Source organism: Kazachstania africana, chromosome 11 (genome assembly GCF_000304475.1).
Source record: "Kazachstania africana CBS 2517 chromosome 11, complete genome".
NCBI lineage: Eukaryota > Fungi > Ascomycota > Saccharomycetes > Saccharomycetales > Saccharomycetaceae > Kazachstania > Kazachstania africana.
In genome coordinates this window covers 209,381-236,479 of record NC_018950.1, presented here as the reverse complement: position 1 = coordinate 236,479, position 27,099 = coordinate 209,381, and the positions used below count along the sequence as shown (strand labels likewise).

At 35.9% G+C, this 27,099-nt stretch overlaps 11 protein-coding genes and 1 non-coding gene across 12 annotated transcripts; 7 read left to right on the top strand and 5 right to left on the bottom strand.

The window, feature by feature from the left end:
* Positions 1-444: 444 nt before the first annotated feature.
* On the top strand, positions 445-945 carry BET1 (Bet1p; the record flags this gene model as incomplete). The annotated part of the gene is made up of 2 exons (XM_003959554.1): positions 445-455; positions 528-945. The coding sequence occupies 2 exons, from the start codon at positions 445-447 to the stop codon at positions 943-945; spliced, it is 429 nt and encodes a 142-aa protein (XP_003959603.1).
* Positions 946-1,087: 142 nt separating this feature from the next.
* Positions 1,088-3,178, bottom strand: EPS1 (protein disulfide isomerase EPS1; the record flags this gene model as incomplete). The annotated part of the gene is made up of 1 exon (XM_003959553.1): positions 1,088-3,178. One exon carries the CDS (start codon positions 3,176-3,178, stop codon positions 1,088-1,090), a length of 2,091 nt encoding a protein of 696 aa, XP_003959602.1.
* A 438-nt stretch (positions 3,179-3,616) lies between these two features.
* On the bottom strand, positions 3,617-4,633 carry YIA6 (NAD+ transporter; the record flags this gene model as incomplete). The annotated part of the gene is made up of 1 exon (XM_003959552.1): positions 3,617-4,633. One exon carries the CDS (start codon positions 4,631-4,633, stop codon positions 3,617-3,619), a length of 1,017 nt encoding a protein of 338 aa, XP_003959601.1.
* An 854-nt stretch (positions 4,634-5,487) lies between these two features.
* Positions 5,488-7,212, bottom strand: KAFR0K01100 (uncharacterized protein; the record flags this gene model as incomplete). The annotated part of the gene is made up of 1 exon (XM_003959551.1): positions 5,488-7,212. The coding sequence occupies one exon, from the start codon at positions 7,210-7,212 to the stop codon at positions 5,488-5,490; it is 1,725 nt and encodes a 574-aa protein (XP_003959600.1).
* A 1,836-nt stretch (positions 7,213-9,048) lies between these two features.
* Positions 9,049-9,696, top strand: NAS2 (Nas2p; the record flags this gene model as incomplete). Its single annotated transcript, XM_003959550.1, has 1 exon — positions 9,049-9,696. One exon carries the CDS (start codon positions 9,049-9,051, stop codon positions 9,694-9,696), a length of 648 nt encoding a protein of 215 aa, XP_003959599.1.
* Positions 9,697-11,103: 1,407 nt separating this feature from the next.
* Positions 11,104-11,175, top strand: KAFR0Ktrna13R. The gene has a single exon. It is a non-coding gene; the product is annotated as a tRNA-Arg (tRNA).
* Positions 11,176-12,194: 1,019 nt separating this feature from the next.
* MPH1 (3'-5' DNA helicase) lies at positions 12,195-15,179 on the bottom strand (the record flags this gene model as incomplete). Its single annotated transcript, XM_003959549.1, has 1 exon — positions 12,195-15,179. One exon carries the CDS (start codon positions 15,177-15,179, stop codon positions 12,195-12,197), a length of 2,985 nt encoding a protein of 994 aa, XP_003959598.1.
* A 796-nt stretch (positions 15,180-15,975) lies between these two features.
* AIM21 (Aim21p) lies at positions 15,976-18,033 on the top strand (the record flags this gene model as incomplete). The annotated part of the gene is made up of 1 exon (XM_003959548.1): positions 15,976-18,033. One exon carries the CDS (start codon positions 15,976-15,978, stop codon positions 18,031-18,033), a length of 2,058 nt encoding a protein of 685 aa, XP_003959597.1.
* A 1,408-nt stretch (positions 18,034-19,441) lies between these two features.
* IST3 (U2 snRNP complex subunit IST3) lies at positions 19,442-19,906 on the top strand (the record flags this gene model as incomplete). The annotated part of the gene is made up of 1 exon (XM_003959547.1): positions 19,442-19,906. The coding sequence occupies one exon, from the start codon at positions 19,442-19,444 to the stop codon at positions 19,904-19,906; it is 465 nt and encodes a 154-aa protein (XP_003959596.1).
* Positions 19,907-21,350: 1,444 nt separating this feature from the next.
* KAFR0K01040 (SRP1/TIP1 family protein) lies at positions 21,351-22,064 on the top strand (the record flags this gene model as incomplete). Its single annotated transcript, XM_003959546.1, has 1 exon — positions 21,351-22,064. One exon carries the CDS (start codon positions 21,351-21,353, stop codon positions 22,062-22,064), a length of 714 nt encoding a protein of 237 aa, XP_003959595.1.
* Positions 22,065-22,608: 544 nt separating this feature from the next.
* On the top strand, positions 22,609-24,903 carry EGH1 (hydrolase; the record flags this gene model as incomplete). The annotated part of the gene is made up of 1 exon (XM_003959545.1): positions 22,609-24,903. The coding sequence occupies one exon, from the start codon at positions 22,609-22,611 to the stop codon at positions 24,901-24,903; it is 2,295 nt and encodes a 764-aa protein (XP_003959594.1).
* A 496-nt stretch (positions 24,904-25,399) lies between these two features.
* PRI1 (DNA primase subunit PRI1) lies at positions 25,400-26,653 on the bottom strand (the record flags this gene model as incomplete). The annotated part of the gene is made up of 1 exon (XM_003959544.1): positions 25,400-26,653. The coding sequence occupies one exon, from the start codon at positions 26,651-26,653 to the stop codon at positions 25,400-25,402; it is 1,254 nt and encodes a 417-aa protein (XP_003959593.1).
* Positions 26,654-27,099: the final 446 nt, after the last annotated feature.

Sequence of the window (27,099 nt, the reverse complement as noted above, 5' to 3'; positions counted from 1 at the left end):
AAATTCAGAAAGATGAAATGGTTTTGAAAAATGATGCAATGTCAACGAATGGTCCTTTTGACGAAGGTGAATGTTTAGAGGCTATTTTTATTTTTAGGATTATGCGAAGCGAATTGCAGATTAGTTCGAAATGGCTTTCTCAAGCCAAGATGTATTATAGTATGAAAAATGGCCATTGGAAACGTAGTTATCTCACAATCGAAGGAGGTTATGTGCTTAAACCGCATTCATTCGTCAAGTAGCTTTATGAACTGGTGGTCACTTAAGAGTTGAACCCTCCATAATGTAGCAAGCTCGTAGTAATCGTATTTAATGATTTGAAATCAAACTTCATCTCAAATTAGTAGCTGATGCCTGAACGATTCGTAAGTATAACAACAACTCAGGCCTCCTTATGTCTGTACAAAACTCAAAGAGAGGCATTTACCAAAGGAGATCCATTCGATGAGCCAAAGGTACGTATAACTAGCTATAAAATTTGCCAAAACTTTACTGGTAAACCTTGGATATTAACATATCTTAACTAGATACGCGGAAGGAACGCTGAATCAAAGAGACAATAATAGGACCCAGCTTTTTGGTGACGTAAATCGTTTCAATAGTGAAACAGAACGCCCTAGCTCTCCATACACAAAGAACGCATCTTTTGATTATTCTCAAAGTAGTTTGGCTCAATTGGAATCGCAAAGTGAGGAACAAGTGGGCCAAATGAAACAGAAGGTTCAAGCTCTCAAGAATCTCTCTTTGAAGATGGGCGATGAAATTAGAGGAAGTAATCATACGTTGAATGACTTAAACAACAGTTTTCATAATGCATCCAACAAGCTAAAAGGAACCTTCAATAATATGATTGTTATGGCTAAGAAGTCAAAAATAGGCATAAAAACATGGCTGATAATATTCCTCGTAATTGGATTACTATTTTTTTGGGTTTGGATAACTTAAGTTATCAATTTTAGACACTTTTTGGTTTTCGAGCTGCCACGAGACAGAATACAATCAAAAGAAAGAATACTAGTGAAAAATATCAAAAGATAATATATAAACGAATACATAATATTTAATTCATTTCCTTAACATTTAGGAATTAATCCTGAAATTCTTTCTTGTCCGCCTTCCCTAATAAACCGCCTGTATTCCTTTTAGTTTTGTAATTCCACATTATTCTACGGCGTCTATAAAGCTTGTAGGTAAAAATAGAGAACACAACACCAGCGAGTACAAATAACACAGCGAACATCCCAGTCATTCCTAGAAGAGAAGAATATTTTTTTGTGTCATTTGCCAATGGGATTGTAAAGAGTGTAGAGAGTGTGGATTTCCTGGGTATACCTACCGCTAACATCATCTCTCTGATATCATATGGAGAGGAAGTAGATAAAAACTCTCCATTGACATTTTTCTCAACCAATTTGCTATGTATTTTGTCAATAAGAACCACATCACCCACATGGGGCTCTTTGTTCTCCATTGATGGGTTAAGTTCTCGGAGAAAATTGCTTTCTTCATTAATGTCGATGTAAGTTAAAAGGACTCTTGAGCCATCGTCATGCTCAATTTCTTGGCGCATTGCTTGTACAATATTGGCCGGTTTGGAACCCTTCCCTTTTAATAGTTTCACATTTTCTTTTTTTTTCCTTCTGGTAGTCAGTACTTTTTCAAAGTTACTTTTGATCCTAACATCTTCAAAATCATAAGCTGCTAGCCTTAGACTTCTGAGACCATTTTGACTTTCAAGAATGCTGTTAGTATCAGATGTGTTAACGAAAAGAATTGCCAGCTGGCTGTATAATTTTCGTTCGAAAGAAAGCATGTCCTCAAAATTTGATAGTGTAAGTTCAGAAATTAATGGTTTTGTATACTGATGAATCCATGACATAATCAAATCAATATTCCTCATCTCAGTAGTAGAATAGCCAGGAAACACATTTGCTATTAAATCTCCATCTTTAAAAATGAAAAATGTTGGGAATTGGGTGATGGTATTCAACGCGAAGAAGTTATCATCCAAAATTTTTAGTGGCTCACTATTATTATAATTGATTATTTGATATAATTCTTCGTAACCATTCCTCATCAGGTCCATCAGGTTTTTGTCAGTTTTATGAAGATACGCATGCGGTATATCAATAACCTGCTCGAAGACATGTTCTAAAATATCAAAATCTTCCGGTACAACTGTAGTGGTGTTATAAGAGAATACCACGTGGATATCTTGCTTGAAAACAGATGATTTGCTATTTCTCTCAAAATTCAGGTCCTTTTTCATTATCTGAGAAAGCTCATCCAAAGATATTTCGGGAACTTGACTGTTGTAGGCCATTCTAGTGGCAAAGTCTTCATATGGATCGGTGTTCAACGTAAAAGGCCTCTTGTATAAATGAAGGTTATTCGATTCCTTATTAGGAATGATTAGGGCCACTCTTGGTACATTAATTTCTCGAGATGCGGATTGTGTCGCTAGGTTGGAGAAACCTAACTCCCTACATATGGTTTCATAATCTAGACAATTGAAATGTCCTGTCGCGATTCCTGAGGAAAGTAAGCTATTTGAGAGCAGCTTCCAAGTCCGTTGAAATGCCAGGCATTCTTCACAATTTAAAAATTCAGTAGCATCATCAGTACTCTTCATTCCCATACTTGGCCAGAAAGAAATTAGAAATGGCTTCTCCCCCTTACCACCTAACAAGTTAATCATATCGAAATCTGTTAGAAGGTTACTTTGACTTTTCCAGTCAGCAGGATCAATATTTGACGGATCTAGAGCTTCCTTTCTAGCAAAATTTATGAAAGCTTCTTTGGTTCTTTTTCCATTTGAGGGATAAGTCTTTATCATCTGACCTGGACCGTATAATCTTATTGTTGGGAAATATTCAATGTTCTGTTCTGAACATAAATCACCACTTTCAATGCAATCCACTTGGGAAAATCTAATATTCAATTTTTCACCTTCTTCATGGAATGTTTCCCATGTATCCTTCCACGTCGGAGCTAGAGTTTTACAGTGAGAACAATAAGGGCTGTAAAACTCCACAATGTGCAGTCCTTGTGATAATTCCTCTTCAAAATTTGCTTTTGTCAATGGTTCTGGAAATTTATCCTTCTCGACTGTCGAGCTTGCCAAAAGAAGTGGTATTAAGCCTATGTTGATCAGAACCTTCGCAAAAATCTTACCCATTCTTGAGGTTGCTTCCTGTTGCCCGTACCTCTTTATTCTAATAGTTTGAGATGCAGTGTCAAAGTTTATCTAGAAATATGAGTAGTTTACATTTAACACCTTCAAAATCAGCATTTTTCTTGCACACGCATTTTTGATGTATCTACTAATCCAATTTGGACCGATGCGTTTGGCTAATGAAGAAAAAAAACCGTCAGGTGAAGAGACAACTGACTATGGACAATGACAGAAAGGGAGTCTTGATATATAATATAGCCCAATTCAGAGGTAAGAACAGTTTGTGTATTTACATATATGCGTATAGAGAGTCGATGATATAGTTGATAAACGTGTAGAAAATGAAGAATACTTTCAATCTCGAAAAGAAGATGTTAGAATATTATTGAAAAAAGACACTAATAATGATGGCCCCGTATTGACTTGAATACGAGAATGCAATTATTTGAAAGAGCTTTTAATGTATTCAAATGACACTAGAGTAATGGCGGATGCAGGGACGGTACGCAATAAATTAGCCGTAAACCCTGAATAAAACCCCGCCACTCCTTCATTCAAGTAGGTTGATCTTATGATAGGCAGTAATTTATGATGAACGATAGATGGCAAATCGGATTTAACCTGCATCCTCGTTCTTAGTATTTCATGTGGATAAGTTATTAGAGAGGCAATCATTTTGGAAGCGGATGAAGCACATATTAAATTTTTTAAATTGATTGTTGTCTTTCTGGTACCATCAATCTCTGTTGAAGTCTTCTGACAATGCAACTTAACTTTCAATTTCTCATAAATTGGAAAATGTATTGCAACATGACTTAGTCCGAATAAGGATGGAACGAGTCCAGTGTAGAGAACTCTGACCCCTTCCTGGGAAATAATTTTCTTGAAAGCATCGAAAGTTCCATTGTAGTGCGTGGGAAACGGGCTGAAATTTGATTGTAACATGAGTCTTGTCTTCACAACCCATATAGGATTCATTATTGTTGTAGATACAGCACCAGCGGTGATAGCAGAACAAGAATGTGACAAAAAATCCCAATGTGGGAAGAATTTTGGATAAATATCTTTTGAGAATTCATATACTGAAAAATATATCATCCATGATGGGAAATATCCAAGTACAATGGGAACTATTCCTTTATACAATCCGAATATGCCTTCATCTCGTACGATTGTAGATATCGTACCAAAAGTTCCTCTGTAATAAGAATTCTCAGATACTTGAAGACCTTGAGCCTGTAATCTTGTTTTCGCGACATCTAGGGGACATACCAGTAAACCAGAAATGAACCCAGCCAATGCACCAGCAGTTGCTGTTACTGTACTGTCATTATGACTCAGATAATGTCCTTTATATTGAGAAAACTGATTTTTCATCTTAGCATTCTGTGTTGCTTCCTCTATCGAGTGCTTCTCATCACTACCGTCATCATTGTCCCTTCCACCTGCCTTAAGCATAGCTCCATATTTTAGAGACTCAATAACAACGTGGGATGACAGTAACACCAAGAACTTGAGGGACTAAATTAACTTCGAAAGTGGCGAGTCACATTCCTTTCTTTTGCAGAATTTAGACTGCTCTTTTTTTTCTGTTCTCTTCATCGCCGGAAAAATGGCGAGCGGACTAATTACTGAAATTTTCAGTGAAATTCATGATAAGAAGTAGTATATAATTATTGAAATTGAAGTGTTACTTTCTATTCTATGCATTACAGTATAATATTACATAAGTTTACCTAAAGATAGAAGCAATGTGGTCTGTAACATTTACAGAAATGGAAACGAGACCCTTTTTTTAACTTTTTATTTTATTTTTGTATCTTTATTGGATAAATAGCTTGACGCTAAAGTATTAATGTAATACAAAATGATAGCTGAAAATAACGATGACTTTATTACATGCAGAAATTCAAATGAAATGTGTTGAAAAGAAAAGTATATGCTCTTAGTTTTGATATTCGTGTTACTGGTTTTGTTTACCACTAATGGACCATCAAAGATTTAATGAATGCAGGCAGATCGAAGTATGCGATAATTCAAATATGTTCCAAAGGGTCCTTTCACCCATGATGTTTGACTTGTAATCGACAAAACGCTAGTGAAGACATTCAAAGATTAGTTCATTTGCGCTAGCCACTATATATTTCAGTACTTGAACAAAACATTGTTTTTTTTAATAAATGTGGAAAGAAAGAAAAAAAACTGAGAATGAGTTTTTTCCCCTTCTACAGGTGACGAAACTCTCCTTTCATCAAATCAATTCATATTTTCACGATCAGTATTGACTATTTGGTGGATTCTTTGAATTACTTTTACTGTTTGTTTTTGTCGCCATTATTATTTTTATCTAAAGAAAAAAAATTTGCTGGCTTATCATTGCCACCATTATTAGTTTCTGTTGAAGTATTGCTAGCTGACAATGCCGAATTTCTTTGAGTTAATTGAGAGATGGGTTGTTTCAAGGCAAATGGTTTTTGATATTGTTGAGGCATTGAATGAGGTGTACTTGGTGCAGATTGGGTTAATAAGATACTTGACGGTCTTGAACTATGGTTTGAAAAAACAGGAAGATTATTAGTGCCATCGGAATAATTTTGATTTGACATGATGCTGGGAAGGTGAACTGCAGATGCGGTAGTACTTGTACTAGAAATATTACTGCTATTATTGTTATTGGAATTATACAGGAACGTACTTGAAATTACTGGATTTTGGCCATAATATGGCATATTCATGGGTTGCGTAATCATTTTACTTTGCAAAGAAGTTGATTGCGAATGAGGTATGTGATTATTAGGTGAGATATAGTTTGGGTGTAATGGTTTATTACTGAGCATCGGGTGATTTGAATTATTTACAAGGTTATCACCATTAGGATTCGAACCAACCGATAGAGTGGGTAGGTAGGTATTAGTGCTGATATTATTATTACTGCTGGTACTATGCTGGGTATTATTTTGCAGTGATGTTCTATAGTCAACTTGATAGTTACTTGCAGGCGAAATTATTGTATGATTAGGTTGCTGCGGTTGTATATAAGTTAATGGAAAATTTTGACTCCCTGTAATGGATGTTGATGAATGAGTGGTGAAAGATGGATATTGATATTCGTAGGTATTTGTGGAATTCGCAATTATAGGTTGATGATACTGTGGAGGATGTTGCATAAAATTTGTTTGATAATTAAACGTCTGTGATAAAGTATTTGTACTATTATTAATTGGTCGGACAGGATTTCTTGGAGGTAGTATTGTTTCATTACTTATCATTGATGTCGTTTTTTTGTCATTATTACTTGATTTAAAAAACGGTGGGTTAGCATTTCTAGTTGATGAACTTCTTCCATTTCCGAGGTTACTATTTTCTAAAGCTTCAACTAATTCTTTTGATGCTGAAATGTTTGCGAAAAATAGCGATTCACTTGGTGTTGGTAATCTACTGAAGTTGATATCATCTTCAAGATAATATGAGACAATATGGAGATTTTGAATGGGCGCACTGATAGAAGAAGGATTTTTATATTTTAATGAAATTGTCTTCTTAATGAAACCGGTATATTTAACTTGAAGATTTGGATAAGGAAAAGAAATTTTGGGATTCATATCGACGTTATTATCAGTTGAGTCATTTTTTTGGTGGCCAGATATATCAGCGTTACTAGTATTGTTACTACTACTGCTGCTACCACTACTGGGATTGGTACAGTTAGTATTTGTTATTGAGGGTACATTTATTCTTGGAATGGCCGATTTTGAATAAAGGGAATAATTTGGGAAAGTTCTATCCAATTCTTTGTATAAGAGAAATTTACCAGATATTCTTGATGGAGACCAATTGATACCATCTGTCCATCTTTTTATTCCTGAAATTTCTTCAATAAATACAAAAATGTTCCCAGAAACAATTAAATATGGTCTTTCAATTTCATAGGGCCTTCTAGGAACATGTTTCAGTTTATTTTCTACAATAGCTTGAAAAATTAACAGAGCATCCTTTTCATCTTTGATATAGCCCCTAAAGGTTGGTTTAATGTCCATATGTGTCTTAATGCTTGATACAAAATGCTAAATTTTTTTAGTACTTAGTCTAAAAATGAAAGAAAAAAAGAAAAGGTTATTAAATGGGAAAAAATGCGTCAAACTGTAAAGTGAGCTATGCTGGCGTGGTACAATTATAATGCTAGGATGTAATTATTGGTTTACTGATTCACTCTTTACTTTTTTTCTTCTTTTTTCTATGTTTCAATACTTGGCAAGCCTTCTGAAAAAGAGAAATAGGAAGGAAAAAAAATTATTATCGAGGATGACTATAAGTAGTAGGCTTGAAAAAGGAGTAATGTTTGAACGGATGTTGATACTTTTTCCCGATTACTTCTATTGCTGTTGTTGCTGTTATTGTTGTTGTTATTTTTCTTTCCTTTTGGGGTTCCTTTAAAATTTAGAAATCGGTGGCTACAAAGTTGATAAAACTCTTCTTGATGGATATATCTGAATTGTTTTAGATCAGCGAGAGAATGAACGATACTATATGGTAAAGTATTCAGAAGAAGTAGAGGAAAGAAAGAAGAGCAATTAGTTATAACAATTTTTTTTCCTTTATGTTTTGAGAATAGCCAAGAAATTATCAATTTTTTTGGTTATTTTTTTGCTTTGCTTTGTTTAAAACACTATTTCATTTCCAGGTTTAGAGTTTCATTAAAACTCTTATTATATGAGATAAATACGGTAATCGTAGTGAGAAAAGTTCAATGTAATTGGTATAGTAATCGGATTTCTTGTTTAGAAAACCTTGAAGAAGAGATTTTTTACCCAATTTTTCACTCATCCGACGTGGTGAAAAGTTTGAATTGGAGATACTAGATATCTAGTTATATTCACGAGGAACAGCAACATTTGATGCAGAAGAAAGAAAGAGAGAAAGAAAGAAAGAAAGAAAAAAAAATTTACGTTGCGTGCGTAGGGAAGAATAAAAGTTTTTTGTAATCAAGTTCATAGACTGCATATAATGAGCAGTAACGAATAAGAGTGTCAGAGTTATCCAGTAGAACTCACTACAATTTGGGTCAGCAGTAGGACTCTCCATTTTTAAAATTGTTCTTCACCCTCTTCACTGTAAATGTAAAATTTCATAATGAAGGTTTTTTCCTCTCAATTTTTAAAAATGTTATTTGCACAAATGCCTGGTTTCTTCGAGACAAAATAGGAAGATGGAAACTTGCCTCCTGAAAATTCACGAGATGACAAATTATGCAGAGCGAATAATGAAATACGCGTAGAAGAAGTAGGGGCATTGATGCTTATATAATGTAATATTATATAAGCATCCATTTTTCGTAGAATAACATGCAAAAACTAAAAAAAAAAATTTTCTCCCACATTACAAGCAGTGTGGAAAGTGTGCTGCATTTCACATGTTGGACGCGTGTTGCTGCGGGTTAATATGCTGGCATTCATCTTTCCCGCAGTTAATAAATAAACCATAATGAAGACAGGTGGCTGGCTCAAACAAAACAAGGACAGTTTATGTCAAATTGGGAGACCTGTCTTTCTTTTGGGACAGTAAATGAAGTTTTCCCAATTGCTGACCTTCTCGTTTCACTGTGTTTTCTCTTAAATTTGCTTTAGACAATTTTTTCCTTTTCTTTTCTTTTCTTTTTTTTTTTTCCACTTTGAGTTGGTGTTATCCGAACGTTTCTCTGTAGTTGTTGATTATATAATTCTGTGACTTTTAAGAAAGGATCAATATGCGGACGGCAGCGGGACAAGGAAAGTCATTTGGTGGAAGAATAAGAAGATCGTTAAACTAATACGTCGCCATCCAGTGACTTTCTCTTCTTTTTCCTGCATTTTTTTTTTATTTTGGCGTCTTTCGTCATGACAACTCCAAGTGAACTTCTATCTAACGTCAGATTAAATCCTACCATTACTAATAGGGTATCTTCATTAAAATCATTATCTTTGAATGAGGTCATCATTTTGAAAGATGATATAGAATCAGAGTTGAACAATTCGATCAACTTATTACAATCCTTCAATGTTGATATGCATTCATCCCTTGTTACTCCAGAGGGTTTCCCAAGAGAGGATATCGATGTCTTACAGGTAAGAATGCTGAGAAGAAACATTAACATGTTACGAAACGATCTTACTAACGTAATCAATTACTCCCACACTTTACTATCCACCCACTTTAATAATGATGCTAATAACAGAAGTACAATTCCACTAGAAAATGGGGTGGATTATAGAATTCCCTTCGCTTTTTTCTCTGAAATTGTATCAAATAGCCCCACTGAAATTGCAGGGATTAAAGATAATGATAAATTGGTTTCGATTTCAAATATTCATGCAGCAAATCACGATGGATTAAAAAATATTCAAGCTTTAATTATTAAAAATGAAAATAATTCAATTCCCTTAAGGATACTAAGAAATGATCAGGAATTTTTAGAACTAAATTTAGTTCCTGATAGATCCTGGGGAGGAAGAGGTTTACTTGGTTGTAAGTTACAAGAATTGTAAAATATTTTCCTATGTAAGATAGTTGGCTAATACCAACACGACATTTTAAGTAATACAAACAATTGCCTCTTCTTTTTTTAAAATGCTATGTACTATACACAACTTGCATCTTGTGAATCATAATGAGGTTTCGCCTCTTTGCGATACATTTATGACTGTGCATTCTCATTCTTCCCTCTCTTTTTTGCTCCTTTGGCCCTTAGCTTCACAAAAGTAGTCTGATATTACTCAATACAATAAAGTAAAGTTTTTACCTTTTAAAGTTTGGGACAAAAAAAAAGATATTTTCTATAGGGAAAAGTCAAATTTGTCGTACATAAAGGCCATTGCAGCCTCGAAATAACCTAGTTAATGCATCTAGTCTATTTGATGCTGCATGATTCTAATTTTTTAAGACAGAGAAAGAATGTTTAAGAAGTAAATGCAGTCAAAACGATTAAATAATTTGTTTATTCAATTCTTCTTTTTTCTTAATTTCCTCGGTCTTGTCCGTTACCTTTCACATGTATAGAGCCTGTGGTATATCATGTTAAATGATAAGGAATCGTTTTTAATGTCTCTTCAGAAATTTTTTGACTGCGATGAAAGTTAACACTTACAAGATTGATATCTTAGATCCCCTATGAGCTTCCAACTTTTCTAATCGGTGCAATCAACTAGTTTGATGTATACATTATATGGCAAATGTGTCAGTAACTTATTTACGTGCATTGTAAGTCGCCAATCTCGACTATTCATTTTTCGCTAAAGATTGTCAATTGAAAGAGGGCCTTCTTCCTAAATAGCGAGATTGAAAATGGTGTGTGATCTTGATAACTGGACGGAAACGTCCTTAGAAGTATCCGTACCTTCGTTACTGTTGTTGTTAATTGTGTTGTTAGGCATGATAAGTTTTGTAAGAGTATAAGCTCTTTATTTTATTCAGTAATTATCGTAATAATTCGATATCTTTTTTCTATATCTTCCAATACATAACGTAACGAGGGAGATGAAATAGTCCCGGAAATTCCGTTCTTATTTCATCCTTTATATAATAATTGGATTGGAATCGATTTCCCATGAGGAATTTTGTCGAGGTCTACCCAAAGATACTCTCTCACGGCCTCGTCTGAGTAAACTACTATAATCCGTAGAACTAGACTTCTCATCAAACCTTGCACTTAATTACATACGATACCTCAAATAGTCATCCGAGATATCCTCTATAATGGATGCTTAGCATCTTCTAGCTTTGTCTAGCATCTCCAGCAATAGTTGTAGCTCAAATAATCTTACCTTTACTTAATTGATTTAATGTACGCAATGTACCATCAAGGGATGCCACATTGTTCTTTTTTTGGGTGAAATAGGAACCTTCTCAAACAATAGTATGGTTTTCTGGATCTTAGGTTTATCCTGAGAAATTGAGCTCGCGTGGCGTAATGGCAACGCGTCTGACTTCTAATCAGAAGATTCTGGGTTCGACCCCCAGCGTGAGTGCTCTCTTTCCAATTATTTTTTTTTATTAAAAGTAGCACGTACCTTAGACGAATGTGTCAAAAAAAATGAAATCTGCCCCACTATGGAACTAAATATTCTTCTAAGGTCTTTGGCACCATTCTACGTCAGCTTTATTTAGTCCCCACAAGTTGTCAACTGGGATCCATCCTCATTAGCCACTATTTCCCATTCGTAAAGAGAAAATATGAGACTATATAGAGTGATAGTGGTGTTGAGCATTTAGAAAGCAGATTTCCCATTCACCCTCCAAATTTACACAATGAAACTTAAAATTTCACTCAACTTCTATTACGTGACCTCACGCTATCGAAAGAGGTTGAAAATAAACAAAAAGAAATCTAAACAGTATTAATCTTTCAATTAAAAACTGTTAATACACTTTGAAGATATTCCAAAAATTCCCTACATAATCAGGAGCCATTCAAAAGCGAATAGCTAACAATCGACTATGAGAAGTAGGTCTGGTTTAATAATTAAATTTCAACCAGCAAAAACACAATCTCGGACGAATCCTCACTGATATGCGTATTTCCCGTGCATAAGGATGGTTTCTTTGAATGAAAGCAATATTGAATTGTGGAACCCATACAAAGAGAAGAGAAAAATTAGCCATTTTTCTGCCTTTTATATCAACATTTTTCAAAATCAAAAGTTTGACGAGAATGAAAAAAAAAATGAAATTGTCTTACCCGAATATTTCTTAAAGTTATGGATACATAACAGAATTAATGTCAATGAGTTGCCATTGTTAGTCTAAGAGTTCACCAGAGGTAAACTGGTTCATAACTTTCTTATTGCCACTTTGTATCATAATATTGTATTGATTTCAAATTATTTATTACTATTCGATGTGCGATATTTAGTGCGAGCATCTCTCATAGTGGCATATGGTATACTAAGAGCTTTATTCAAGCTTTGTATGCAAAATAAGCCAGACTTACTTTATACATCGATTATGCAGGTATATACCGGATATAATTTTGTAGTAAAGACTCTAACTACTCGAAATCCGAATCTGACTCTAAAATATCATTCAAAAGTTCTTTATTAGTTGAAGGACTTGAATTGTTTACTTCTTTTTGTCCTGGAAGTAAATTCTTAGATGAATCTTCAATTTTAGTATTGATATCAGATTTTGTCTGTTTGGTAGGTCTAGCATTTTTATTTTGCATATTTCTAACAATACATTTCATCCTGTTCATCTCAATTATTTTACTTTTGTCATTATTTTTGAGAGACTTGAACGTAGTAATAACATTCTGATTGAGTAACGTATGTGAAATACTACCTGACTCAGTCCATTGATTGAAGTTTGGTGCGAGTTCCATCGAAACTGCATCCTCTGGAACGTAGTACTGTTTGAAGTATGACTTTTCTTCCTCATTTAAAAGGCCTTCGTTCGACGAATAGAAGTTTTTATCAATCTTATCATTGGCGCTGATAATGGGATTTTCTTCAATGTATGGCTTTGGTTCCGTTTTGACTGGATTTTTGAATAACGATGGTTCAATTGGGATATTTCTGCTAGAGATAGGTGACTCTTTTTTTACCGATATTTTTAATTCAGTTTGTAAGTTTTTCTCAGCTTTTTGATTAGTTATCTGTGGCTGAACCATTTCAATACGTGGTTTTTTAATATCATCCAATTCATCTCCTGAAGACTCGAGTGAGTCATTTTCTAGATCATCCAATGCTTTCAATGGTTTTTTTCGTTTTCTACTCTCTATTTTTTTTGGTATCTTAATTTTCTCACCACTTTTTGCCTCAGTAAATTTATTGACCAATTGATCTGCTGAAATTATTCCAACTTCAACATTGTCTGGCATGAAGAACTGCTTGACTGTCTTTTGCTTGCCGTTTGTGGCTTTCTTTTTTGGCCTAGTCTTTTTACCAAGCATGCATTGGGTTGCGTAACGAATTACTTCATCGGTATCATCCATACGGGTCAGTTCTTCGTCTTCCTCATTGACCGCGATAAAAGTTTTGTGACATTCTGGAACTCTATCAGTCGGGAGTATTCTATCTGACGGTTTGCATTCAACATATTCTTGTGAGATTAATTTTTGGAGATTGCTGTAGTCCGTCATCGCCTGTTCAAACTTGTAAGATTCGTTGCTACTAAATAACAAAAGGATATGTCCTTCTCTTTTTCTACCAGTTCTACCCATTCGCTGGATATTTTTGATTGGGCTGCTAGTAGTGTCATAGCATATAATCAAATCAACTTCACCAATATCTAAACCTTCTTCACCAATTGATGTACAAACAAGAACGTTGAAATCACCATTCTTGAACTGCTGAATAACTTCTTTTTGCTGCTTTTGGCTCATACCGTTAATCTGAGCGTCCTCTGAACTGCCCGTACGCCTACCCTCCCTTTCTAACTTCTCCTGTTCCTTCTTTCGTTTCTTTGCAATCTGTAAGATTTCCTCCTCTTCTTTTCTTTTCAACTTATCTCCCTTTTTCCTACCTTTTGGCTGATGCTTTCTTGTGAAGGATACCTCATCAAAGTCTTCTTTACCTCTAGCTTGACCAATGAAAATATGAGGCCGTATAGAGTTCTTGTTCATGGAATCAACACATTTAACTATTTCCAGTGCACTCTCCCTCAATTCAGTAAATATGATGACTCTTGAATCAGAGCGGCCAGTTACCAAAAAAGTCTCAAGTTGGTCTCTTACATGTTGCAGTTTATCATGACCTAAGAACTGCGGATCATTTAGATACTTGTCACATTGTTTCATTACATTTTTCAATATGGGATGGAAATAAAAGCCGGCAGCTATTTTATTTGTCGATTTTCCTAAATTAAACTTTGTAGTGAATTCTTTATACTTATTTTGAAAATAACTGTAAAACGTTCTTATTCCATAAATTTTGATTCTTTTCATCATTTGGCCAAAATGGTTCAATAATTGAAGAATGAAAAAATTTCTCCATTTGATACCTTCAGGAATAGAGGGGTTAGCAATAATTTTCTGACTTAATTGCATGGCTTTGAAAGCATTGATTCGTGATGGATGGCATTCTTCATATATTCCTAGCTCTACGGCCTGATTGAGTACTGGTAGGATCGCAATACCTAGTTGTTCAAGTATTTCTTCGATTTCAGCTGATAATGCTACTTGTATTTGTTCTTTTTCTCTGTGCTTCATATACTTGGCAATATCCATACTTTCTTCGGTTCTAATTTCAATCTTCGATATGTTGAGATTGTTTATTACTTCCTGTACATTTTCTAATGCAGCACCTGGCGTAGCAGTCAATGCAAGTATCCTATATGAACTGACAAATCTATCCATGAATTTAACCACATTGGTGTATGCATACGAGCCTGTCGCTCTGTGAGCTTCATCTATAACCAAACATACAATATCTTTGGGATTTAGAACACCTCTTTTCAAGTCATTTTCGACCACTTGAGGAGTTGTAAAGAAAACTCTTTTCATTTTCCAAATCTCTTCTCTATTTTTACGAGTTTTATCTAATAAGATAGCTGTTTCATTGCTTGGTATACCAGTTATACCTAAACATGCTTTGATTTGTTGTGCAACCAAGGGTCTTGTCGGTGCCATGAAAATGATTTTTGCTGTCTTTGTCCACCTAAAATAATTGAGCATTACAGTACTAGCAATGAATGTCTTACCCATACCAGTGGGAATTGCACATAATACATTAGTATAGAGCGCTTTTCGTACAATGTCAAATTGATACTCTCTCACTTCGTAGTTAGTTGGATATATGTATATCGGCAGCTCTTCCTCGTTAAATGCATGATGTGTAGGACCAAATGTAACTTCTCTCTGTATCTCTTCGTAAAAGGTTCTCTGACCAGGCAATATCTGATTCGTAAGATCTCTTTGTACTGGAAGTGACCTTCGTACTCTGGTCTCCGTAACAGTTTTATTTATATTCTTTTGATATAGAGCATCCAATAGGTCGTCATCTTCTAAATCGTTAAAATCATCGTCGGCATCTGGCATGCTATTCCAGTACTCAGTGTAGGGTGGATATTTGAAATATTCTTGCTTTAGGTTAATATCGTTGTTTTTAACGCTCATCGAGACATACAAACGAAAATAACGTGTTTCTCAAAATGATGATTTTACGCGTCTACACACTATAAGAGTCTAGTAAAAGAGATTGGCTAGACAAGAAAAGAATATCATGGGTTCAAAACAGAAGATGGTACTTTAAGCGTTACTAATAAACACTCGCACCTTTTGGCACTTGTTCTTGTCTTTATTTTGTGTTTGTACGTTATTTTCTCAGTCATTGGAGGAAAAGCGTTCAGTCTTATCTTAATTTGCAAACATATTGCCTGAAACTTATAAGACTTGAAGTTAGTGTACTATACGCTTCGATTCTTTCTACTTCGTCCTTTCCTCTTATTCAGACCTAAGCTATTCATGAAGTTTATCTTTGAATTGGCAGAAAAAAGGACACAATATGTAAGTTAATTGAACATCTCTTGCCACTTGATGTTCCGCAGACGGTTAAAATATGGTTTCGAGTCTTCTATGCGCTTTATTCATACCATTCCACTCGCTGATTCCTCTTACTTTGCTGGTTCAAATATTCGTTGTTATCACTGTGAAAATGCTCAGTTAAATTAAAGCGCGTTGATTTGGAACATTAATCAAATAAAGGAGGAAAGTGCAATCTAGGCTGACTATTCTCAGTTTGTTAACACGATTCAAAAACACTAGTTGTCCTTAAAGTATGAGTGAGGAGTATACATCCGATTCGGTATCTGAAAAGGAGATGTCATCCCCAGCAATGCCCAGCAGAAGGCCCATTGTTAAAGCAAAGACTACCGGATCTTTCGAAAACAGTAACAGCCAGGAGCCCCCTAAAATCCCTTCACAGAGGCCTGTCAGACGTACAACTACCGAAATAATTGAAGATAATGAATCTGATGAAGATATAATTGAAAGTTATGGTACAGAAGACTCCAAACCAAGCGATGTTGATGATGTGCCCAGTATCCCAAGGAGGCCACAAAGACAGGGCCTCTTACAGGAATCAAATGATATTAACAAAGAAGAACAGTCAATTGCTTATATAAATTCCATAGATTCTGAGAGCTCGAACAAGAATGAGGATACCACTTCATTAAAAGATGTGATACCTGAGCAACCTGCTATGCCTGAAAGGCCAGCAAAGAGAGAAACATCAGAAATCTTTCAACATGGATCAAATATGGAAAAATCAGAGAAGAAACATACCTTATCCACGACAGATGTGGCAGACGAAGTGCAAGAGAGTCCTATTATTCCAGAAAGGCCAATGAGAAAGAAAAGTAGGGAGACACTTTCAGAATCTGGTTCATCACTAAATTCTCCAGAACACAGTGACGCTATAGAGGCTCCACAAAATGTCCCAGAAGAGGACCTTACTGCACCGGATTCTGATGTAATGACTTCAGAAGAAAACTATGCTGTTCAAAAAAATGAAAGCACTTCGAGTAATAACTCTGAAGAGGTGGAGAGAAAACGTAATGATTTACAAGATGAAAGTAGTCCCCCACTTGGTGAAACCAGTGTTTCAATGGATCCACGTGATGAGGAAGAAAGCCGTCTAATTAAAAATCTGGAAAGAGAGGGTGGCCAGCACACTGTGAAAGATCAAGGGAACGGAATACTAACAGAAGATCAAAAAGTAGCATCTCTGGCTGATTTAGCAGCGCAACAGAGCACGTCTCTTTTAAGCGAAAATCAAGAGCAAACAGCATTGGCAGATCTGGCCGCACAAAAGGAAATTATGGGCATGGCACTCAATGATAAATTAACAATCGAACCTGTGGAAACTACCATATCTGCAAAACTATCAGAACCTGATATTTCTTCACCCGTTGAACTTAAAGATGAGAAGGAAACTTCTTCTTCATCCAGCAAGGAAAAGAAGGAGGAGAGCCAAACGCCGACTATACCAGAGAGACCAAAAAAGCGTGCACCTCCCCCAGTTCCTAAAAAGCCATCATCCAGGATTGCTGCTTTCCATAAATTACTTGAGAGGCAGCAATTGCAAGAATTGAATGCTAGTAAAACTTCGGGGGGAACAGAAGGGGAAGAGAAAGAGGACAAATCAGAAAATGTTTCGGAAGCAGTCAAGACTGGAAAAGAGAACTCTATAAACTCACAAAGAACAGAATTTGCCAGGAATTTGAATGGCTTATTCGCCCTACCTGGTATGGTTCCAATGGATGGAGCTTTACCCAAGGCATTAGGTAAAAACTTGTCCCCACCTTCTGAGAACATTACGTCAGAGGAACCTGTAGTTACAGAGACATCAAGAAATGAGGTTTCTGATGTACGTCAGAGACGTGCTAGAGGACCTCGTGGTCGGAAACTGCCCTCCAGTGTTTCAAATGTGAAAAAAGTAGTTGCCGAAAATAGTACTTCATCTATTGAGGTTTTCGAAGTTTGGACGATATCAAATGTTAGAAAGGCCGTTGCAGAACAAACCAGAGAAGAAGCTACCAGTGCTCATTCCCCATTTGAAAGTGAGATAAGCGAAGGATATGTAGTGGAAGAAGATGGTAAGGAAATCAATACAGCTCAATCCGAAGAAACAAAGGTCACTATGGTAAATGGTTCACCTTCGGAAACAAGTTCTACAGAGGAGCTTGAAAAGACTATGAGTTCTGATGAAGAAAATATAACCGAGGGCGTAAATCATGAAGAACCATCTGTTACATCAATATCAGAGTCTGTTGAGTGTAGGGACGAAAATAATCAAGTAGAAGAAGCCGAACTGGAGTACGAAACCAGAGCTGAAAAACAGATGGAAGAAGAAATCTTAAAGGATGACCAAGTCCTCTCTGATGTGGAGTAGTGCGTTATAACAAACTTTTATACAAAATTTAGATGTACATGATTATATATTTTAATTCAACATTTCATTAATTTTACTGAAGTGAATAATCGTTTTCTTAAACTTAAGATTAAGGATAATAACAGTATAATAAGATACTTTTATAATGACGGAATAACAGAGAAAACGGTAGATATAGAAGGAAACCAATCTCCAATCATTCAAGAAAATGAGCAGAATAAAAATTATTTCTGGGTACGTTGTATCCTCATGTGACCAAAAGTGGTTGACTTAAATTTATGTTGATGAACAAATTCATACGTATGTGTTATCTAAGCAAGCTAATATTTTTTTAACAATCTATACTTAGCATGATGTTTTTTTGAGCGGCAGGAAATGGGATTTATTAAGTTGTCAGTATTCGAATGAGAATACAAGAGTATAGAACGAAACATAAACAAGAAAATGTCATATAAAATTTAATATTGTCGAAAGAGCTAAATCAGCTTGTACTAATCTACTGAACCTTTCTGTTGGACATACTTTTCAAAGGCTATTTATTTAATAAGTAAACCAGAGTTGATGTCCTTTAAGAGAGAACATTTCCGCAAGTAGTGCAAAACGTCACAACTGAGATTATCACTCGAGGAGCTACTCTATATTTTTAGGAGTCCTATTCAAGGAGACTTTTTGTACCTCAACATATATATATATATATATATATACATGTATCATATGGAGCCAGGTAACAATGCTACAATAATTTTATTGGATAATGAAGGAAACGTGCAAAGTTCCAGGAAAAAAAAATGGAAGTACTAAAGAACTACGTATAAATGGAGTTTTTGAAGTAAAGTGCTTAATAGTGAAAGTTCAAGAAGTTTTTGTAGTATAAGAAGGTCAATTTTAGTTGAGAATTGCGGAAAACTCAACTAACTCATTCTCAAAAAGCTCATAGAGTTAACTATTTAGTACAAATCTATTCGGCCTGTACATATTTCTAAGAATCGAAGGGTAATACACTCTGTAGATTTAAAGGATGAACTTCAAGGAAATATGCAACTATTCCAAAATTGAGAGACTAATTTGCATTTTCAATGAGAAGGAAACATCCCAACCTTTCGCTATTTACGGTAAAATGCAGTACTTCAAATCCCCAACATTTATAGATGTGACGCGCTGCAATGACTCTTCGAAATGCATTCAGGGACCCAATAAGTGGCTGGTTTTTTTCGATAATAGATGAGTATCAACTTATACTTGCCTGATTCTCTGGTTTATTTTGTTGAGAGTAGCATGTTTCCATATTTGAAATTAAAGCGAAATTTCTTGAAAATGAAAAGTTTCCAACGGCTTCATGGGGGAGTGAAATAAATCTACATATAGAAAGGTAGATAAAGGGAGTATAAAACAAACGCAATCAAATAGAATGAATCAAATAAGATCTATAAAGAAGATCAGTGAAAATGAATTGCATAATGGAATACTTTCCAGTGATTTGTCCTGGCACAATGATTATAAAGACCAGGCGTACGTATTCATCGGTGGATTAAATAAGGATTTGACTGAAGGTGATATTTTAACTATCTTTTCGCAGTATGGTGTACCTGTTGATATATATCTTGCTCGAGATAAGTATAGTGGAGAATCCAAAGGTTTTGCATTTTTAAAGTATGAGGATCAGAGGTCAACTGTTCTTGCAATTGATAATTTGAATGGATCAAAAATTGCTGGTCGGATTATTCAGGTGGACCATGCTTTTTACGAGCCAAGGGATGATAGTAAAGAATATACTGATGCTGTTAGGAAAGAGTTGGAAAAGGACCGTGTCGAGAACGACAAAGAGCTTCCAAAGGCCGTTATACGTGATAGTGTTGATGTTTTCAGTGATTAATTACTCAGCGAACAATGAATCCCATTCTCGTCATGAAGCATCGGCAGGGCTAGTGCCATTAATTCGTACGATTTCCTATAATAGGGATGATTGCAAAAACATACAGAACGAGCGACTGTTCAAGAGAAAGGAAAAATAGGCAGTAAACGGATGGTAACTCATATCAGTTGATCTGCTTACGCCTGCATCCGTTTCCGATGGGTTCCATTCGGAAGAAAACGATGACTGCATATCTTTCTTAATCTGTGGCGAACCCATCTTCTCGGATGAGAGTTAGATGTCGTGATGCGACAGAACAGCAATTATACCATACTGCTTTGTTTCATGAAAATACCGAATTCTTCATAGTGCTAAACGGTGGCAATTCTGCGAAACGGAGATCTAGAACGTATATGGAACGGTAAGAATCTCTATTTACGTTTTTGAATTGTTTTGGTTTTGTCAAAAGTGGGAGAGAAAAAAGCTACTAAAAATGGATTGATCTGGTTTTACTATGGGGGAATAGCCGTCAACAAAGAAGAAAATACAACATATTTTGTTCACAGTTCCTTCCCGTTGTGTCGTGTATCCCTTGCAGTATACGAGGGAGACCTCTTTTCCAAATAAGCGGTCACGATAACCAATTACAACGAACTGATACACAGGCATCTATCTCTGGGTCCATTCAGTTCTTCGAGCATTTGTCATGTCCCTCTTCGTGTTTACTATATCTGGTTAGGAATGTATTACCACCACATTTCGAAACTCGCTCAGAAAACGATGCACAGAAAATTTTTTTTTTTACCAAAAGGACGAGTTAGTGCGGTTTTAGTTAGACGAAACTTTCTTCTAGAGAAGTGGGAGGGACGAAAAAAACGGTGGTGTTTTGTACTATTCTTAGCCTAATCTATTTGTTGAACGACGGCGGAACTTGATCACTTTGAGTAACTGAGAAATAACTCAAAAAGATACCAAACTATGGTAGCTACTGCCGATTTACTCTTTGAAAAATTTGTTGCGACATTTAGTTTCTCGAAAGAAATCTCGTATTAACTCAATTCTATTTTTGAAAATGATTCGTCCTAGTTGGAAGGGTTTAGAGACTGCACGAGTTCCTTTTAGTACTTCTATTTTTCACTCCTTTTTTTTCCCCCTCTGTTTACGAGTTGCTCTAGCAGCTTTTCCATGGAAGCGTTCCTCCCACTCATGGTGCAGCAAGCAATGTTTTGTTTCTGTTAACGAATAAAGCAATGAAAACAAGCCCATGCTCTTAGAATCTACGTGATCTCTAACCGTGCTTCAATGTTTGTAAACGAGAGTAACTGTATTTTGGAAAATGATACATCCAGGAACCTATTTAAACAGGTCGAAGTTTGTTGTAGGAAGCATAATTTTACACATTGGTTCTTTTCACTTATTTTGTAGTTCATAAAACCATACAATTGTCACTCGCTTCTATATCCAAATGTACTCCAAATTAGCCGTCTTATTAGCTGCCGCCGCTGTCGCCACTGCGCAAACTGCCACTGAAATTGCTGAATTAAACGCCATCTTATCTGATGTCGGTTCCAATTTAAATGACTACATCGCATTATCTACCGACTCAAGCTCTGGTATCTCTTTAACTAATTTACCAGCTGGTGTCTTAGACATTGGTTTAGCTTTAGCTAGTGCCACTGACAGCTCCTACACCACTTTATACTCTGAAGTCGACTTTGCCGGTGTTTCTTCTCTATTAACCAAATTACCATGGTACTCTTCCAGAATTGCTCCATTAATCGAAGCTGCTCTTGCTTCTGTTGGTACTGATGCTACCACTTCTGCTGCTGCCACCTCTTCTGCTGCGGCTGCCACCTCTTCTGCTGCTGCTTCCTCTGCTGCTGCCACCTCTTCTGCTGCTGTCACCTCTTCTGCTGCTGCTTCCTCTTCTGCTGCTGCCACCTCTTCTGCTGCTGCTTCCTCTTCTGCTGCTGCTTCCTCTTCTGCTGCTGCTTCCTCTTCTGCTGCTGCCGCTACTACCACCAAGGCTGCTTCTACTGTCGCCGCTGTTTCTCAAATCACTGACGGTCAAATTCAAGCTACCACTGCTACTGTTGACCAACAAACCGCCAACGGTGCCGCCAAGGCTGTTGCCGGTATGGGTGCTGGTGCCTTAGCCGCCGCTGCTTTATTATTATAAGCGCAATAATTTCGTCATTTGCAATATCATTTATTGATTTTTGTTACTGACAAAAATTTCATGATATCTTAAATAATCTTAAATTTAACTATATAAGTTCGTTTATAAATTTTAAATTAATTTCAATTTCAAACATTATACCCTATAAATTAATTGCATAATGTTATTCTTTAATTTCCTAACTCTTTTATATGATTGAAAAGTGACGATGATACTTCACGACCTATCGACTGAATTCTACGTCAGTTAGTTTTCCTCTCTCCAGCGACGTTATCCTTCTCATCTCTGAGACAATCCAATTGCAGCATTCTAGGAAGATATAATATGCATTTCTACAGTTCTATGTACTGTGTCGGTTGACGCAACATTGATAGTTTTCGTTAAAAAAATAGACCCTCATTGCCCGTCGTTTATTAAATCTATCCTAGAAGAAATGAAATATATACAACATATTTATAATCAAGGCAGATCGATTTCGTTGATAATATATCTTTCATCTTTCTATTCTATTACTTTTTTCATTTAACTTGAAAGGTAATTTGACATGTTGGATAGGCTAAGCATTTCTTCAAAGGGTGAGTTTTGTGATAGATTTGGGAATGTAGTACAACTAAGAGGCGTGAATCTAGATCCAAGTGTTAAATTCCCCTCTGCTCCATACCATTCCACACATATTCCTGCAGATGATCTCTTCTATGAGGCCGCAGAAGATGTGAGTTTCATTAACCATCCGTTACCCCTAGATGAGGTAGAAACGCATATTAGAAGGCTCAAATCATTAGGTTTCAATGCAATTAGATTCCCTTTTTCATGGGAATCCATAGAACATAAGGGTCCTAGGATGTATGATTTTGACTATATGGATTATGTTATTGATGTTTTGAAAAAAATTGACAGAATAGGTTCCATATATGTATATTTAGATCCACATCAAGACGTCTGGTCAAGATTTTGTGGGGGCTCTGGAGCTCCATACTGGACTCTATTAGCTGCAGGCTTACAACCAACTAGGTTTAAAGAAAATGAAGCTGCTATTTTACATAACTACTATATTGATCCAAGAACTGGTAAAGAATCATCAAAATTTCCTAAGATGTTGTGGACTACCAATTACTATAGATTGGCTTGTGAAACGATGTTCACTTTGTTTTTTGGTGGGAAGCAATATGCACCAAAATGTGTAATCAACGAGGAAAATATCCAGGACTATCTTCAAAATTGTTTCATCGATGCAATCATGACATTTTATAAAAGAATACAAGACAAAGCTCCTGAATTGTTCGAAGATAATTGTATCATTGGTCTTGAAAGTATGAATGAACCAAGTAACGGTTACATTGGCGAAAAAGATTTGAATGCTTTAGCAAAAGAAAGAAATTTGAGATTAGGTACCACTCCAACTCCGTTTCAAAGTTTCACTTTAGGCGAAGGAATTGATACTGTAGTTGATGAATATGTTTTAACTAAATTGGGTCCCTCTAAGGATAAATCAAAATTAATTAAATGTAAAGGTTATAGTGCATGGCTGTCGCAAGAAGAGAGATATGACGTTGATAAAAAATATGGTTGGGAAAGATCCTCTGAATGGGAGGCAGGGAAATGTATATGGAGACTGCATAATGTTTGGGAATTGACTGTAAATGCTAAGCCCAAATTGTTACAACCAGATTATTTTTCGAGAGCTGATAAACTTGGTGTTGTTGTGGATGAAAGGTATTTTATTAACAACTTTTTCGTCGACTATTATCGTAACTTGTATACCAAATATCGTGCTATTGATACCAATGCCTTTATTTTCATGCAACCTCCAGTTTTCAAAGAACCTCCACAAATACGTCAGTCTGGCCTTCTGGACAACAGAACAATCTGTGCATGCCATTTTTATGATGGTTTATCCCTAATGATGAAAACCTGGAATAAAAGATTCAATGTCGATACGTTTGGAATTGTACGAGGTAAATACTCCAACCCTGCATTTAGTGTAGTTTTTGGTGAGAAAAATATTAGAAAATCATTCAGAAAGCAACTAAAACAAATGAAAGATGAAGTTGGCCACATTTTAGGCAAAAATATTCCTATCTTTTTCACTGAAATCGGTATGCCATTTGATATGGATAATAAAAAGGCTTATCTTGCTGGTGACTATACTTCACAGACTAGAGCTATGGATGCAATATTATATGCTTTAGAGGGCAATAATCTTTCATATAGTCTATGGTGCTACTGCTATAAAAACTCACATAAATATGGCGATGGCTGGAACAATGAGGATTTTTCAATTTGGTCTATGGATGATGTAAGAAAGAACTTCTCAAGATCGAATATGAAATTATCCAGAAGTGGTACCCCTACACCAGAATTAAAAAGATCTTCAACATCATCCTCTTTCATCAATTCTAGAACAGGCGCCAGAGATTTCGTTAAAGTTACTTCATTCAGCAATGAAATTAAGACAGCCCCGGCCAACTTGGGCGGCATCGACACATTTGAAGGATTTCGTGCACTAGATGCTCTCCTGAGGCCATTTCCCCTGAAGATTCATGGTTCTTTCGTCTATGCAGAATTTCATATGGCATCTTCCTCATACATATTGAAAATCCATGCTAAAGCAGATTCAAGCTCGTCAACTGAAAATAAAAACTCAACCTACATTTTCCTTCCTTCATTCCACTTTACCATGGATGACCTAACCATTAGAACCTCATCAGGTTCCATTTCATACGATCCAGAATACCAAGTTCTCAAATGGAATCATGACGCTGGAAATCAATTCATCAACATAGCATTAGCAGAAGACAAGAGATTAAATTCTGGGAAATCTGACTGTATCATTTGTTAGAACACTTGTTTGAAATATTTATAGATATTCACAGCCATCAAGTATATAAAAAAAAGTGCAATACAAGAAAAGTCACTGTTTTCTCTTATTTCAATATATATGACACATAACATCCACCGAGATAAACATTAATAAAAATTGTCATTTTGATTTAACTGCGCCATTGGCTGTTCCTAATGTTCGAAATTCTATCACCTCAAATACAAATAGCTTTTCATGCAAATCATACCGAGAAGTGGGGACTTCTATATGACACTAACTTTCCCTAACCTAATGTTATCACCATGAATTTATAAGAATAGCCATAATTTCCTCTTTCTTAATTGATCATGTCAAGTTCAAATGAAAATGCTGTGTTGTTGACTGCTCTGCCAAACTTTCTAGCTCGAAGAGGACTATAGAACGAATTTATTTTATAGAGTTTTAAATTTCGTGTTAAGACGGTATGTTACGGGCACTATATCAAAATATAGAATCACTATATAATGCTGATTATTTAGTCCACTTCTTCGAATTCTCTCTTCACTCCGCTTGAATTATGACTTATCACTTGTTCCACAAAGGCGTGAAAGTATTGGATATATGGTTGGAGAGAGGTCGATTCCACTTTACTAAGATTCTTTTCCATTTCATTTTGCAAATCAATTAATTTTGGAGCTGCCATAGGAGTAAAATCTTTGAAGATTGGAACACAGACATTCCCAGTGGCGGGATGAATACAAAATGGTGCCTTTAAAAGATGGATGGTTTGTTTTGTAACTTCCACATCTAATTTAGGGTATAATGTGGCTAATACCACGTCTTCTTTACATTCACGTAATCTTGTCATGAAGTCATTTCTTTGCTTATTGTTGTTGATTTTCACGTCATTTGTCGCTATGGCATCAATATCATTCCATTTTTGTTTACTTGATCTACCTGGATTTTCCGTCCAATATTTTCTTAGAGCGTCAATCAATACCTTATCATGTAGACCAGTTAATAAAGTTTCGAAAGCATTCTTATCATCCTGCCAAGGATCTTGTTCTTCCAGTATAATTTCAACAAAATGCGACTTTAATAGTTCAACTGAACGTACCAAATGTGGATGGTAAGGTCTTCTTAATGCCAATCTTTTATCATATTTCCTATCTCTAACAACATTAACGTAATCAAGAATGTTTCTTCTTTGTAAATCATTCAATATACGGGCACGTTTATCACTTATCCAACAATGGGCACCACGTCTACCGGAAAATACCCAAATATAATCTTTAAAACCGAAATCTTCTTCTAAACAAATATTGATCACTTGAATCGCTAACGAAATGAATTTCCAACATTTATCACAAACCATAGCACCTGAACAACATGTTCTAAAAAGATCGTAATCATCCATATCGATATCGAAAATCAATTCCTTTTCTAACGGTTTTAATTCACTCTTTAGGATAGAATCACGTTCCTTTGGTGGCTTATTATAGATGGCACCAATTTCAAAACGATCTGGATTACTTTTTTCTATAGTCGACTTGAACTCAGCAATTGAACTGAAAGAATTGTATCTCTTATAAGCCCCTGATCTGAATGCCATAGCCAATTCTCTATTAGTCATATCCTTAGAAGGCACCTCCGAATGATTTAACCATTCGAATATCTCTTTGAATGGATACATGGATCTGTAGTAATATTCCATATCTGAAGAACTTGGGATGGAAGATTTGGTAGCAATCGTTGGTTCTGGGGTATTTACACTACTCAAAGATGTCATTGAAGCAGCTGGTGAAGCAGTAGAAGCAGTATTAGACCCTGACATCGCTTATAGATGTATTTCCTTGTATATGAGTAGCGAGTTTATAAGTATAATTGTGCTACACGAAACTTTTCAAATTTATATTTTCCTTACGCGTCACTCTTATAGAGATGGTCTCACGTATAACTCTGATACAACCAACAGTAATCTCGATGCAGCATCTCTCTGATACCAATGAGAGACTTGCATTTGAGCCATTGAAAGAGTATGTCCATCGAGGGCTTCGCTGGGCCTTCGTGAGGACTAGCTAAGGCGCCGCTTGGAGGAAGGCATTGTCCGGGTAAAAAAGGCCGTCAGAACAGCCAAGGCCCGACCTATGTGACTACTGCCGCCATTGAAGTGTCACTTGCTGGGTCACCATCATCTACATCGTCACCATTAGTTTAAATGTCAATCCTTCTCAC